The following is a 16,144-nucleotide window of genomic DNA, read 5'->3' as shown; positions in this document are numbered from 1 at the left end:
CTGCTGAGAGTCCTCATGGCCTCCCAGGCCCACCGGCTCCTCTGCCTTCTGCTTGGGCTTCAGGGCTATCTGGCTGCAGGTGCGTCCGGGGAGGTTTTCCCCATAAACTTGGTGAAAGGGCGGCGGGCAAATCCCAGGAGCCGGCCAGGGCTTCCCAAACCCGCCCTTGTTCTGGACACCCCCATCCGCCATGAGGGTTTTCTGAGAGCTCCTGCTCAATTTCTTTCCTTCCGGAAACCAGCATCCAAGCGCACGCTGTGTGACAGTGGGAGGCCCTTCTTGGTGGCTCAGGCTTTGTCGGGATTATTTTTCAAAGAAGATTAGGGGCGGGTGTTGCTTTCCTGGTCTCCATGAGACCCTGCCTGTGAGGCCGGACAAGCGCAAGGAGTCTGGGGCCGCTCAGTGTCTGGGAGGTGCTCACAGGCTGCTCCCAGGCTGGGGAGGACATGTGGGGGACAGTGCGTGGGGGATGGCGCCTGCAACGTGGTGGATGGGGTGTGGGAAATTGCATGGGGGACTGGGGGATGGGGTGTGGGAAACGGTGTGTGGGGACTGGGGGGTGGGGTGTGGGAAAAGGCATGTGGGGTGTGGGGAATGGGGTGTGAGGGATGGAGGGTGTGGGGAATGGGGTGTGAGGGATGGAGGGTGTGGGGCATGGGGTGCAGGGAATGGGGTGTGAGGGATGGAGGGTGTGGGGAATGGGGTGTGAGGGATGGAGGGTGTGGGGCATGGGGTGCAGGGAATGGGGTGTGAGGGATGGAGGGTGTAGGGCATGGGGTGTGGGGAATGGGGTGTGAAGGATGGAGGGTGTGGGCCATGGGGTGCAGGAAATGGGATGTGAGGGATGGAGGGTGCGGGGCATGGGATATGGGAAATGGGGCATGGGAAAAGGCATGTGGGTGTGGGGAATGGGGTGTGGGGATAGAAGGTGTGGGGCATGGGGTGTGGGGATGGGGTGTCGGAAAAGGCATGTGGGTGTGGGGGATGGAGTGTGGGGGATTAGGTTGTGGGGCATGGGGGGGTGGGGTGTTGGGGATAGAGCATGGGAAAGGGTGTGTGGGTCTCAGGGACTGGACGTGGGGTATAGGGGATGGAGCATGGGGATGGTGTGTGTGGGGTGGAGCATGAGAAACCACGTGGGGTGGGGGTTGAGGGGATGGCGAGTGGGGCATGGGCTGTGGGGGACAGTGCCTGGGATGTAAGGCTGCAGCCCTAGCTCACAGCATGGACTTGTGACCCCAGCCACCTTCCTGCCCCAGGCGGGGTGGCTGAGGCCTCAGGAGGAGAAAACAGAGGATGGGCTGTGGAAGCCGGGCCTCATGGAGGCGAGCAGGGCTGACCCTGGTTCTGTCCTGGGGCTCAGTGGGGGCCAACATCACCTCCTTGGCCTCCCATGGCAAAGAGCCGGCACATGGCGTGGCTACTGCGGTGCCCCGGAAAGAGGGCGTTCCCTGCTCCAGAGGGAGTGACTGCCCCAGCTCGGCCTTCCCTGGGACTGGGGGTGCAGGCGATTTTCTCTTTGCTCCATTCTGTCCCTTCTCAGTAATCATGTGTTCGTCAGGTTTGCCTCGGCTCTTGAGAGTCTTTTTCTTTTTCTTTTCTTTTCTTTTTTTTTTTTTTTTTTTTGAGACTGTTGCCCAGGCTGGAGTGCAGTGGTGCGATTCTGGCTCACTGCAACCTCCACCTCTCAGGTTCAAGCGATTTTCCTGCCTCAACCTCCCACGTAGCTGGGACTACAAATGCACACCACCACGCCGGGCTAAGTTTTCTATTTTTAGTAGAGTCGGGTTTTCACCATGTTAGCCAGGATGGTCTTGATTTCTTGACCTCATGACGCGCCCTCCTCAGTCTCCCAAAGTGTTGAGGGCTTTTCTGATGCAAATCTGCTTTCATCCCAGGGCAGCCACCGGCTCTGCTCACACCACCCTCCAGGGGCGTGGATGTCCCAGAAGTGTGGGTGTCCTGGGGTGTGGGTGTCCCGGGGCATGGGCGTCCCAGAGGTGTGGGTGTCCCAGAAATGTGGGTAGCTCGAGGCTGTGGGTGTCCCCAGGCTGTAGGGACATGGGCCTCCCCTCCCCACTCCTGCTGCCTGGGGCGCCTCCTGTGAGGACTTCAGTCCAGGACTTCCCACCTCCCGGAGCCTCGATTCTGTGGAGTCCCCGCCTGCATCCTCAGCCTCTCCTTCCAAACCAGACCAGTTCTCTAGGGGCGTCGGCGTGTGAAGCTGATTTTAAAGAAAACTGGCGGTGGCGCTTCTCTCGGCCCCACGTGGCCCGGTGGCGCCCACCTTCCGTCCCTTCCTCCAAGCTCGGTAACTGACTTCTCTCCGCGTTCCCGAGGCCGCTCCTGCAGAACTCGGGGCTTCTGCCCACCGGCCACCTGCGAGCCAGTGAGGCCCGTCCTCCCAGCAAGGGCGGCCTGGTCGTCCCTCCGAACGCGCCTCCCGCGTGTCCCCTCCGCCCCGCTCGCCTCCTCCCGGGCCTCCCTCTCCCGCCTGCCCCACGGCCGTCTCCCCCACGGGCTGGGGCGGGTTCAGGCAGCGCAACTGCCCTGGGAGGGTCGCTCCTCACTCCGCCTCCGCGTGGTGTCCACAGCTCACAGCATCACCGTCCCGCGCCCTACTCTGCGCTCCGGGAGGCGGTCCCCTCGGCTGCGGGGCGTCCTGGGGTCCCCTCGGCTGCGGGGCGTCCTGAGGAACCACATGCGCGGAGCGGACGGGGTGCCTCGCCCGGGGCCTCCTTGGCCCTCCCCAACCCCGTTTTCCCATAAGCAGGGCGGGGGTCCTGGGTGCCTACGAGTAACCTCAGGGTTCCTGCGAGGCCGGGAGCTGCGCGGGGGCGCTCTGCCCCCAGGGCCGGCCCGAGCAGGATCCGCGGGGTCCTGAGCTCCGGGGGTCGCCGGGGACCAAGGGGCACCGAGCGGAGGCGGAGAAGGCCCAGGAGCCCAGGACTGCCCGGAGCTGGCGAGGAAGCCGGGGCTCCGTGTGGGGGAGCCGGGCAGGGCCCGCGCCTCGGACCGGGACAGGGGCCTGGGGACGGCAGGCCCGGCCGCCGGGGACGCGGTGCGGGTGGAGACGGCGGTGCAGGGCCCAGGCGGCGTTGGCGGCGGGTCACGTGGCCCCGGGGGTTGCCCAGCGCCCGCGGCCGCGCCGCCTTCTCCTCGCCGGGCATCAACCCCAGCATCACATTTCCGCAGCGGCGCCCGCGGCCCCCTTCGGCTCAGCTTCTGCCTGGGCCCCTGAGCGCGCCCTCGGGATCAGCTCCTGGAAGCGGAGAGGCTAGGCCGGGAAGGAGGAGGGGGTGGGGTGACCGCCCGGGGAGCACCGCAGGGAGGACACCAGCCAGACCTGCCGGCAGCGCAGGCCCCGAGCCCCCGCCCCGCGCCGCTCCCCTCCCCCGGGACGGGCGCGAACCTGCGACCCCACCGCTGCGCGGGGCGGGGCCGGGGCCGGGGCCTGAGGCGGGGGCGGGGCCACGGGCCGGGGCGGGGCCGGGGGCGGGGGCGGGGGCGGGGGCGGGGCGGTCTCGCGGCACTGGGCGGGGCACGTGGAGAGCGTTTGACGGAACTCCCGTTCCTCAGTCTTCCTAACCCCGGAGGAAGCCCACGGCGTCCTGCGCAGGCACCGGCGCGCCTACGGGTTCCTGGAGGAGCTCCGGCCCGGCTCCCTGGAGCGGGAGTGCAAGGAGGAGCAGTGCTCCTTCGAGGAGGCCCGGGAGATCTTCAGGGACGCGGAGAGGACGGTGAGTTCCCCGCGCCGCTGGCCGTGGGCGTCTCCCTCTGTGAGCGGGAACACGCGGCGGCTTCCGCAGAGCGCCCCCCGCCGGCCACTGTCCGCCTGGGGCGACCCCGCTTTCCTCGGCGACGGCGACGCTCCGCCACCCCCGCCCCGTTTCCAGGGACGTCCCCCAGGCACGCGCTCTCCCCACGCTGCCACACCGCGCAGACCGTTTTCACATCAGAAAATACGATCTGAGAAGCACACTTAGGATGTCCCCCTTGACTTCCCAAGGGAGGTCCCCCGCCCCCCTAAGGATCGGGACAGCCTGCGCATCGCACACGCGCGGCTCACAGAAGGCCCGCGGTAGAAGCTGGCCTGGGCGAGCGGCTCGCGGCCCACACATGTCGGGGACCTGGGGCTTCCTCCACCTCATACTCGCAGGGGACCTCACACTCACAGGACAGACTTCACACTCACAGATCACCTCACACTCACAGAGCACACAGCACACAGGTCACTTCACACTCAGATCACCTCCACTCACAGATCACCTCCACTCACAGGTCACATCCACTCACAGGTCACCTCCACTCACAAGTCACCTCACACTCAGACCACCTCACACTCACAGATCACCTCACACTCACAGACCATCTCACACTCACAGGTCACCTCACACTCACAGGACACCTCACACTCACAGATCACATCACACTCACAGGTCACCTTGCACTCACAGGTCACCTCCACTCACAGATCACCTCACACTCAGGACAGACTTCACACAGATCACCTCACACTCACAGACTTTACATTCACAGATAACCTCACACTCACAGACCACCTCACACTCACAGGTCACCTCACACTCACAGATCACCTCCACTCACAGGTCACCTCCACTCACAAGTCACCTCACACTCACAGATCACCTCCACTCAAGATCACCTCACAGGTCACCTCACAGTCACAGGTCACCTCACACTCACAGGACAGACCACACAGATCACCTCACACTCACAGATCACCTCCACTCACAGATCACCTCACACTCACAGATCACCTCACACTCACAGAGCACACAGCACACAGGTCACTTCACACTCACAGATCACCTCCACTCACAGATCACCTCCACTCACAGGTCACCTCACACTCACAGATCACCTCCACTCACAGGTCACTTCACACTCACAGATCACCTCCACTCACAGATCACCTCACACTTACAGGACAGACTTCACACAGATCACCTCACACTCACAGATCACCTCCACTCACAGGTCACCTCACACTCAGATCACCTCCACTCACAGATCACCTCCACTCACAGCACACAGGTCACTTCACACTCAGATCACCTCCACTCACAGATCACCTCACACTCACAGATCACCTCCACTCACAGATCACCTCACACTCACAGATTACCTGACACTCATCACATCACACTCACAGGTCACCTCACTCACAGATCACCACAGATCACCTCACACTCACAGATCACATGACACTCAGATCACATCACACTCACAGGTCACCTCACACAGATCACCTCCACTCGCAGATCACCTCACACTCAGGACAGACTTCACACAGATCACCTCACACTCACAGGTCACCTCACACTCACAGGTCACCTCACTCACAGGACAGACCACACAGATCACCTCACACCCACAGATCACCTCACACTCACAGGAGAGACTTCACACTCACAGATCACCTCACACTCAAAGAACACACTTCACACAGATCACCTCACACAGATCACCTCCACTCACAGGTCACCTCCACTCACAGATCACCTCACACTCAGATCACCTCCACTCACAGATCACCTCACACAGGACAGACCACACAGATCACCTCACACTCACAGATCACCTCCACTCACAGATCACCTCACACAGGACAGACCACACAGATCACCTCACACTCACAGATCACCTCCACTCACAGATCACCTCACACAGGACAGACTTCACACAGATCACCTCACACTCATAGATCACCTCCACTCACAGGTCACCTCCACTCACAGATCACCTCACACTCACAGGACAGACCACACAGATCACCTCACACTCACAGATCACCTCACACTCACAGAACACCTCCACTCACAGATCAACTCACACTCAGGTCACCTCCACTCACAGATCAACTCACACTCACAGATCAACTCACACTCACAAATCACCTCACACAGGTCACCTGACATTCACAGATCACCTCACACAGATCACCTCCACTCACAGGTCCCCTCACACTCACAGATCACCTCCACTCACAGATCACCTCACACTCACAGATCACCTCACACTCACAGGACAGACTTCACACTCACAGATCACCTCATACAGATCACCTCACACTCACAGATCACCTCACACAGGACAGACTTCACACTCACAGATCACCTCATACAGATCACCTCACACTCACAGATCACCTCACACAGGACAGATTTCACACTCACAGATCACCTCATACAGATCACCTCACACTCACAGATCACCTCACACTCACAGGTCAGACTTCACACAGATCACCTCACACTCACAGATCACATCACACTCACAGGACAGACTTCACACAGATCACATCACACTCACAGGTCACCTCACACTCAGACCACCTCACACTCACAGATCACCTCACACTCACAGACCATCTCACACTCACAGGTCACTTCACACAGGTCACCTCACACTCACAGATCACCTCACACTCACAGATCACATCACACTCACAGGTCACCTTACACTCACAGGTCACCTCCACTCACAGATCACCTCACACTCAGGACAGACTTCACACAGATCACCTCACACTCACAGATCACCTCCACTCACAGATCACCTCACACAGATCACCTCCACTCACAGATCACCTCACACTCACAGACTTTACATTCACAGATAACCTCACACTCACAGACCACCTCACACTCACAGGTCACCTCACACTCAGGGACCACCTCACACGCACAGATCACATCACACTCACAGATCACATCACATTCACAGGTCACCTCACACTCACAGGTCACCACTCACAGATCACTTCACACTCAGGACAGACTTCACACAGATCACCTCACACTCACAGATCACCTCCATTCACAGATCACCTCACACTCACAGATCACCTCCACTCACAGATCACCTCACACTCACAGATCACCTCCACTCACAGATCACCTCACACTCACAGACCTCACACTCACAGATCACCTCACACTCACAGGTCACCTCACACTCACTCTCACAGGACAGACTTCACATTCACAGATCACCTCACACTCACAGGACACCTCACTCTCACAGATCACCTCACACTCATAGGATGTCTCACACAGGATGCCTGACAGTCACAGAGAACCCCATCTCATATGCACAAGACACCTCACACTCACAGGACACCTCATATTCACAGGAAGCCTGACACTCAGGAAGTCCAGCTGTCTGAGACACAGGCTGACATGGCCGTCTCCAGGCAAATGGAGGGTGGTCATGCCTAGCATTTTTATACACCTGGTTTTCAAGGCAGTTCTCATCTGTTACATTCTCACAGCGCCCTGTGAGTTTGAGCTCAGGTGGCCAGAAGTTCCTTCAGCAGTCCCTTTTCTCTGGGGAGCGCTTTCGTAGTTGGTGGACTATCTGGCACCTGCTACTGCAGCTTCTCCCAGTGTCAGCTGTGTGCGCGGCCACCCTGTCAGAGGTGGAGCTGTGGCTCAGAGCCTCTGCAACAGAAGAGTCAGGGCTGAACCCTGGCTCTTCTGACTTGGGAGCAGGAAATGTGTGGTCACCCGTCATTCCAGATGTCCTGGGAAGGGGCCGAGGTCAGGAGAAACCTCCCTCGGCTCCAGAGGAAAGTCTGGCTTCCTGAGCCCACCCCGCCAGGCCACGGGTTTGTGCTGGTGGTTTGTGCGGTGACACTGGCGGGTGTGGCTCACGTGCTTCCCCTCTTGTTCCCTCAGAAGCTCTTCTGGATTTCTTACAGCGGTGAGTAGATCGCCCGCCGATGCTGCCTGCAGCCTTCTCCCCGGTGTACTGATGCCAGCCCACTCCACAGATGGGGACCAGTGTGCCTCAAGTCCGTGCCAGAACGGGGGTTCCTGCGAGGACCAGTTCCAGTCCTATATCTGCTTCTGCCTCCTTGGCTTCGAAGGCCGGAACTGTGAGACAAGTGAGGCCCCACTTTGGGTCCCATATTTGCAGAGGGCCCTGGGGAGCTGGTGGAGGTGGCCTGGCCCAGCGGGCTGCAGGGTCACCATGGTGGGGTGTGTGGACCGGGCATTCTGGGCTCAGCCCCAGTTGGAAGTTGGTGTGGGTGACCTTGAAGTTCCTTCCAGTCAGGTCTTTGATCCAGGGACCCAAGGTCCTAAGTCTCAGACTCAGCGGCCCCTTGGGCTCCCAGCCCTGGGAAATTCTCAGCCCTCGAGAGGGCCCAGCTGAGAGTCCCAGTGTCCTGTCCCACTTCCACATCCCACCAGGCGAGACAGCTTGGTAAACTTCCCCTTCTCTACTTCCCATTACAAAGGCTTGAAGGTTTTCCCTTCTGAATATTAAATTATTGCAAAGTCTGGGGCCCCCGACCTCCCTTGGGCTCAGTCATTCGCTGGAAGGACTCAGAACCCACTGAAGTGGCTACACTCCCTGTCACTGGGTATTACTGCAAAGGACGCAGGCCTACGTCTGCAGAGCGCCCAGGCACAAGCTTCCCGTTGTCCTCTCCCTGTGGGGTCATGTGGACAGTTCTTAATTCTCCCAGAGTGACGTGTGACAAGACATGGGAAATACTGCCAACTCGGGAAGTGCCAGGAGCCCCGGTGTCCAGAGATTTTATCAGGGCTCAGTCACAAAGACCCGGCTGACCCCCCACGTGGCTGACCTAAGTCCCAGCCCCTCCAGGGGCCAAGCTGATAGTGTGGCCCGAGGGCCCGCCATAGGTCACATTGTCAGCCAGACCTTCCAGCATGGCCCAAGGCGTCAGTAAACAACAACATTCCCTCGGGCAGGGCTTAGGGAACAACATTCCCTTCCAAGGGCTTAGCGGTCACTTCCCAGGAGCCGAGGCAAAGGCTGCCCTTTCTCCTTGACCATCCAAGTCTACATTCTTACACTGAATGAGCTCTCGGGCAGCAGCCACTTCTCTAAGCAGAGGAGAGCCCAGCAGGGCAGGGGAGGCTGAAGAGAAAGGCGTCCTGCTGGTCATCTGGGCGCAGGACACCTCAGAGCTCTACTCAGCCCCGGTGCCAAGCAGCCCTGGTGTGCGTCCTGCAGGGCAGCCGTCCCTGCGGAGTCCTGGGCTTACTCAGGGCCACTCCCCTTGCCCGCATCAAGCAAAGTCGGGCTGCTGGTTCTGTGTCTTCCGTCTGAGCCCATGGCCAGTGCTGGGGCTGACTGTCCCCAGGCTGGCTCATGGCAGCACGAGGACAGCATAGAGACCTGTCTCAGCTCTCTGGTCCTCCTGCCGGTTGGGTCCCTGCCTGGAAGTCCCTTGTATTGTCCCCACAGGACTTTCACTTTCCTCCAGGCTCCTCTCAGCTTCCTATCAGCTGCTTAGAAGAGCGGTCGCCCCGGAGGCCACCGCCCACCAGCCAGGCATCCCCCAAATGCAACTGCAGCCAGCGCTGCCCCCAGCTGGCAAGGCTGTTCAGACACGTGACTCCTGATCCAGGCCTCGTCCTTCGGATCAGTCCATGGGGCAGTTGGTGCCGAGCTCAGTCTCTGTCGCCCACAGCTGAGTGCCACCTTCTAGGCAGAATGCCGCTCTGACCCAGGGCACGGCTGCCCCCGGGGCTGGCTCTCACTGACTCCAAGAGGCCACTCTCGGGCTGTCCCCTTCCTGTCCTCAGACAAGGACGACCAGCTGATCTGCATAAACGAGAACGGCGGCTGCGAGCAGTACTGCAGTGACCACGTGGGCGCCAAGCGCTCCTGTCGGTGCCACGAGGGATACTCGCTGCTGGCAGACGGGGTGTCCTGCACGCCCACAGGTGACCCGGCCCCAGGGGCTGCTTCTGGTTTCATGTACCAGATGACCCCCAGTCCCAGATGTTACCAGTCCTTGTCCCACTACGGATTATCTTACTGGACAAAAGACGGGTGGGGGTGGCTTCGCATCTACTGAGCACCCACTATGCGCTGGCCAGCTGTGAGGCGGGATCTGGGCACCCACTATGCGCTGGCCAGCTGTGAGGCGGGATCTGGGCACCAAGGTGGCACAGGCCAGAGCCATAGTGCCCAGGATGGGCACCCTGGGGCAGTCCCTGCCCATTCTAGGCAGGCCAGGGGAGACAAGTGAGGCATGTCTCACGTCCCACCCCACCTCGTGGGACCTCCGCCAGGGTTCGTGAATCTACTTAGACACAACCAATGTCTGTACTGATTGCTGCCCCACTCTGCATTCCTAACCCTGTAAAGGCTCCTGGGAAAATGGGACGTGAATGGGCTGCACTTCCAAAGACAGGGACACCCCACGCCCGCTCTGTCTCAGGCAGGGACACCCCACGCCCGCTCTGTCTCCGGCAGGGACACCTCATGCCCGCTGTGTCTCTCAGAGGCAGATGTGCCCACCCAGCCATACAGCCTAGGACTCAGCCTGCCACCTCCTCGGGTTTTCTTTCTGGCCCAAGACCTTGATTGGAGCAGATCAAAACCTAAGCGTGGGATCAGAACGACACAATTGTTTGTGCTGTTGATTCATCTTTAGGCAGAATTTCATTAACCTTTTAGTAAAGTCAAGAGACACATCGTCCCCCTGAAAAGTGAGCAGAGGGTGGTTTCAAGATATAGGGCCCTCCGTTTCCTCCAAAGCCAGCCCTGACCATTGTCTCCTCAGCCAGCTGCTTCTGCCAGGGCCTCTCATGACCCAGCCCCACCAGCCAGGCCCAGCCAAGGCCCTGCCCTCCCCTACCCCTGGGACCTGGCGGCTCCTGCGAGGGGGCCTCCCGAAGCCTCGGCCTCAAGCCTCTCAGAGGAAGGATGCTTCTGAGCCTGAACTTGTGGCACACTCTCACAGATCTCTGCATCTTCCTGACTTTTGTTTTACACAGTTGAATATCCATGTGGAAAAATACCTATTCTAGAAAAAAGAAATGCCAGCATCCCTCAAGGCCGAATTGTAGGGGGCAGGGTGTGCCCCAAAGGGGAGTGTCCATGGCAGGTAAGACTTCCCCGGCCTCAGGATTCTGAGCCCTGAGGGGCTTGGAGACTTTTGAATGTGAGCCGGACAACAGCTCCGGAAGGGAAACGGGCAGGTCAGCCCCAGGCCCTCCAGGCTCCATGTCAGCCCACCCAGCACCTCCAGCTCGCTGCACTCCATGAAGGAGAAAAGAAAATCACACTCACTGAGGGCCTACCCTGTGCAAAGGCCCAGCGGCCCCGCCCCCGAGCTGTCATGTCATCCTCACTGTTACTCTTTAGGGTAGAATCCTTGCCTGGTCTTTGCAAAATCGGGAGCACTGGATCAAAGCTATGTGAAGATCCTGTGAGGTGAACAGTGAAATCCCACAGCGACGTCTGTGTTGCTGGGCTGTACCCAAGAGCATGCCTCAGCTAGAGAGGGGCTCAGCCCCCCAGAGCCGGGTCTCAGCAGCTCTGCCCGGGAGGGATCTGCAAAACCCGAGGATTTCAGAAACGACTGTGCGATGCCAGAGGTCCCTTGGGGTGCCCGGGAGGGCGAGTCCTCAGGGAAACAGTGACAGCAATGTGACTTCACGCCTGCTGTGCCCCGCACAGGTGCTGCTGGTGCAGAATGGAGCTATGTTTTGTGGGGGGACCCTGATCGACACCAGCTGGGTGGTCTCCGCGGCTCACTGTTTCGACAAAATCAAGAACTGGAGGAACGTAAGCGCGGTGCTGGGTAGGTGCTGCCCCCCGCCTGACGGCAGCTCTCAAGTCCCAGGGGCCGCGGCTCTGGGCTTTGTGCTGTCACTTCCACAGACAGAGACGTCTCCAAAAGGGGAGCAACTGTGCTGGGCATCCTGCTCCGGCCACATCCTCTCAGCCACTTTCCCGTGCCCACATAAAATGGTAAAAGACTGGGGGCTCTGCCCATCCTGCCTCGCTTGCCCAAGAGCCCAGAGGAGGGTGCAACGCCCAGAGATCCTCGTGGGCCCACCAGGTGGCTGGGTTTATGGGCGAGATGAGCACTCCCAGGAGGGCCACCAGGCTGAGAAGAACTGTGAAGAATCAGGGCATACCCTGTCCCCCTAGCTGCCAGGCCCCAGCACCCCTTCCCCACCCCAACACCCAGGCCCCAGATTCACCCCAGTTCACATATCCCCCACGAGCCACAGGCTGCCACTGGGGCAGGTCTGCCAGGTCACCTTGGGGCAGGATGCAGGCCCCCTGGCCCCAAAAGGAGACTGCAGCCCCTACAGACCTGAAAATGGCCACAGCCTGTCCCCATGCACTGGGGTGAGGCTGCAGGCGGTGGCATAGGCCTGAGTGGGGCTCCTTCCTTCCAGGTGAGCACGACCTGAGCGAGCACGACGGGGACGAGCAGAGCCAGCGGGTGGCGCAGGTCATCATCCCCAGCACGTATGTCCGGGGCACCACCAATCATGACATCGCGCTGCTCCGCCTGCAGCAGCCTGTGGTCCTCACTGACCACGTGGTGCCCCTCTGCCTGCCTGAGCGGACGTTCTCTGAGATGACGCTGGCCTACGTGCGCTTCTCGTTGGTCAGCGGCTGGGGTCAGCTGCTGGACCGTGGCGCCAAGGCCCTGGAGCTCATGGCCATCAGCGTGCCCCGGCTCATGACCCAGGACTGCCTGGAGCAGTCGGAGAAGACGGGAGGCTCCCCGAATGTCACGGAGTACATGTTCTGCGCTGGCTACCGGGATGGCAGCAAGGACTCCTGCAAGGGGGACAGTGGAGGTCCACACGCCACCCGCTACCGGGGCACGTGGTACCTGACAGGCGTCGTCAGCTGGGGCCAGGGCTGTGCAGCTGTGGGCCATTTTGGGGTGTATACGAGGGTCTCCCAGTACACCGAGTGGCTGCACAAGCTCATGCACTCAGAGCCACACCCAGGCATCCTCCGGCGAGCCCCGTTTCCCTAGCCCAGCAGTCCTGCCCCATGGAGAGAAAGCTGGGGCTGTGTAGAGCTGTCCTGGCACCAAACCCCATCGATTCTTCTGCAGTTCATGGGGTAGAGGAGGGCATGGGAGGGATGGAGGGGTGGGGAGGGAGACAGACAGAAACAGAGAGAGAGACAGAGAGACATTCTGGGGACATGGAGAGACTCAAAGAGACTAATAAAGACACAGACAGAGGGCATAGACAGACGAGAGGCGGAGGCAGACAGCGCCCGGCGGAGAGCAGGGGAGTGCCGCGGCAGTCCTGGAGGCAGGCAGCCCAGCTAAGCCTCCTTGTGTCCCTTCAGCCAGGCCCACCTGCACGTGATCTGCTGGCCTCAGGCTGCTGCTGTGCCTTCACTGCTGGAGACGGTAGAGGTGTGTACACACATAGATACACACACACCAATGCACACACAGAGAAATGTACACACAGATACATGTGCACACGGATGCACGCACAGATATACACACGATGTGCACAGATATGCACAGATGCACACACAGATATACATATATGCACACATGCACGCACACCAATGCGCACACAAATGTACACATGTGGATGCACACGTGCACACACATGCACACATATGCACAGACACCGATGCACACACACACCGATGCGCACACACACCAATGCACACACAAATGTACACATGGATGCACACGTGCACACATGCACAGACACCGATGCGCGCACACACCGATGCACACACAAATGTACACATGTGGATGCACACGTGCACACACATGCACACATGCACAGACACCGATGTGCACACACACCAATGCACACACAAATGTACACATGGATGCACACGTGCACACACATGCACACATGCACCGACACTGATGTGCACACACACCAATGCACACACACACCGATGCACACACAAATGTACACATGGATGCACACGTGCACACACATGCACACATGCAGACACCGATGCGCACACACACCGATGCACACACACACCAATGCTGACTCCATGTGTGCTGTCCCCTCTCCCACTTTTCTCGTTCTTATGCAAACATTTCATCTTCATTTCAGACAATTCAGAAGCATCACCATGCATGTTGTAAATGCCCAAAACTCTTCCCCCAAATGTATTTCACCCTACGCTGGGTGCCGCACTGCACAGCTCCCCACCTGCTTCCCAACTTCACAATAAACAGCTGCATGTCCTCTGTGCGCCTGCGCGGCCTCCCACCCCCTGGGTTGCCCATGATTCATTTTTGGGGCCCCGGTGCTCGTCCTCTGAGCTGCTCTTTTCTTCACAGTTTTCAGCATCACTGAAATGACCCTTCACACGGAAGCTGTTTTTTAAAAACAAAGCTCTTGGATAGGTTTGAGACTGCAGCTTGCAGGCCCCCGCGCAACCGGATGTTCTGTCCCTGCAGCCCTTGTCAATGACATTTCTCAGTGGCCCTGGGAGCACCTGCTCGAAAATCAGGAACGCTTCACTAAATGCAGGCTCCCAGGCCCTGGCTGCAGTGGGAGGACCTGGCAAGCTGCACCCTTGCCAAGTCCCCAGGGTTGGTGGGGGAAAAATGAGAAACGTGAACAGAGAAATCAGGAGGCGACAGACACTGCCCCCAGTCCAACTCCGGCAAGCATGTCTTGTAAAAGGGACTCGACGTTGCCCTGCAGGGCCGTCCTGGGCACCAGTGGGGCTCACAGCAGCAAGGCAGGTGCCAACCCACCTCGGGGGCACTCAGGGAACATCTGCTTTGGGGCAGACGGGGCCCGTGAACTATGGCCAAGGACTGCTTCCAAGCCACCCTGCTCTCGTAAAGTTTTCTGGGAACACACCCATATTAGTGTCGATTGAGTGCGTGACAGAGGCCGTCCAGCCAGACAGACCCACTGACCTGCAAAGCCCAGCGTGGTTCGCGTCAGGGCCACTGCTGAAGACGCTTGCTGACGCTGGCCAGACCCCGGTTCCTAAAGCCCCACACACGGAGCTCAGACTTTACGGGAGCCAAAGGCAGGGCCTGACCCGGGTCAGAGCTGGCTCTGCTTTCTCTTTTGTCCGAGTGACTATGCCTCAGTTTCCTCGTCTGTAAAACAGGAGCCCACCGTGATGCTCGTGGTGGGATGAGATCAGTGTGGGTGGAACGAGGTCCTGGAAAAGCCCATGCCGTCATCATCGACAGCAAAGCCACTTTGCAAATAGACAGACGCTTCAGTGACTTGGTAGAAAATTCTGCAACCAGAATGCTCCGGGCTCCTGAGGCCCTAAGCCCAGCCCAAGGCTCTGGAAGCTGCTCTGGCTTCTGGGGAGAGGAAGTTGGCAGGACTCTTCCTGGGAAGAAGCGGAGGGTGGAGATGAGAGGACAGGCCAGGAGCCCACCCAGACCCACAGGAGTCAACAGGGGAGTCACGCAGGGTCCTGGCGGAGCACCAGCCTCCCTTCCTGCCAATGGGAAATGCAGGCACTCACCTCAGGGCCCTCGGAGGAGGAGGGCCGGGGCTCCCCTAAAGGTTACATGTTTCATATGGGATGTGGCCCCTGCCACGGCTGGGCTCCAGCTTTCTGTGAGCAGTGAGCTAGAATACAGGGCGGCCACTGGGACAGGGCGGAGGAGGCGGCAGGCTCACGCCCCCAAAGCCAGCATCGCCACCCAGCACTGATCACAAAGACTGCGTGTCTGCACGGGCACCCTGCTGGTGGTGCACATACTGCATCAGTCTCTCCTTACACGGATGCCAGAGCGTGGGCACCAGGAGAGGCAGGAGCCAGACACCTGACGCCACCAGGAAGGCTCCTCTCAGAGGACTGGTGCCCCCCATGGGAGGCCAGCCCGGCGTTGGCATCCACCATCATCAGTTCGTGCAGTCGGGTGGGGCCCAGCGAGCAACTCCTGTGTGCCGGGCACAGATGCGCGATGTGTGCACAGCAGGCTCACCTGCAGGTGGCCATGAGACACGGCGACTCGTCAAGGCGGCGCAGCGGGAGGCAGTGGCAGGCGCTGTAGGCCTTAGGGGCCTTGTTCCCCGTCCACTACCGCGTGGCACGGACTGGTCGCCACACTGGCCAAGTTTTAGACCATTGATTCCAGAGGCCCCAGAGGCAAAAATCCTGGCTGCACCTCCCAGTGACTCCCGCAGCCACTGAGCAGAGGAGTGTTTCTGGAAAAGGCCGTGCTGTGATGCAAGAGCGATTCTGTGGGCGAGCTGGAGCTGGAGCAGCCAACCCGCCGGCCTGCTGACGGACGTTCTGCGCTGGAGAACAGGCCCAGCGGCCCTCTCAGTCTCGGAACGTGTGGCCAGTGGTGGGGAGGCCAGGAGAGGTTTCAGGCAGAGCCTGTCCCTCCAGATGGTCAGGG

At 59.7% G+C, this 16,144-nt stretch overlaps 1 protein-coding gene across 2 annotated transcripts; it reads left to right on the top strand.

Annotated features, from left to right (window-relative positions):
* Window positions 1–13,651, top strand: F7 (coagulation factor VII). 2 transcript variants are annotated; one of them, XM_064361841.1, is made up of 10 exons: window positions 1–79; window positions 1,243–1,314; window positions 3,086–3,097; window positions 3,580–3,740; window positions 7,704–7,728; window positions 7,799–7,912; window positions 9,585–9,725; window positions 10,785–10,894; window positions 11,470–11,593; window positions 12,201–13,651. In XM_064361841.1, the coding sequence occupies exons 1-10, from the start codon at window positions 16–18 to the stop codon at window positions 12,794–12,796; spliced, it is 1,419 nt and encodes a 472-aa protein (XP_064217911.1). In that variant the 5' UTR covers window positions 1–15; the 3' UTR covers window positions 12,797–13,651. The 2 variants fall into 2 exon arrangements, with proteins under 2 accessions (XP_064217911.1, XP_064217910.1); XM_064361840.1 differs by lacking the exons at window positions 1,243–1,314; window positions 3,086–3,097.
* Window positions 13,652–16,144: the final 2,493 nt, after the last annotated feature.

This window comes from Aotus nancymaae, unplaced genomic scaffold (genome assembly GCF_030222135.1).
Source record: "Aotus nancymaae isolate 86718 unplaced genomic scaffold, 86718_ANA_hifiasm-v0.15.2.pri h1tg000044l, whole genome shotgun sequence".
Classification (NCBI taxonomy): domain Eukaryota; kingdom Metazoa; phylum Chordata; class Mammalia; order Primates; family Aotidae; genus Aotus; species Aotus nancymaae.
This window is presented reverse-complemented; position numbering and strand designations above follow the sequence as displayed.

Excerpts from the sequence above, each read along its gene's own strand:
- F7 (XM_064361841.1), top strand. The coding sequence starts at position 16 with ATGGCCTCCCAGGCCCACCGGCTCCTCTGCCTTCTGCTTGGGCTTCAG. Across the intron at positions 7,729-7,798 it reads CTTCTGGATTTCTTACAGCG|ATGGGGACCAGTGTGCCTCA; the intron begins GTGAGTAGATCG and ends CCCACTCCACAG. Across the intron at positions 10,895-11,469 it reads AAGGGGAGTGTCCATGGCAG|GTGCTGCTGGTGCAGAATGG; the intron begins GTAAGACTTCCC and ends TGCCCCGCACAG.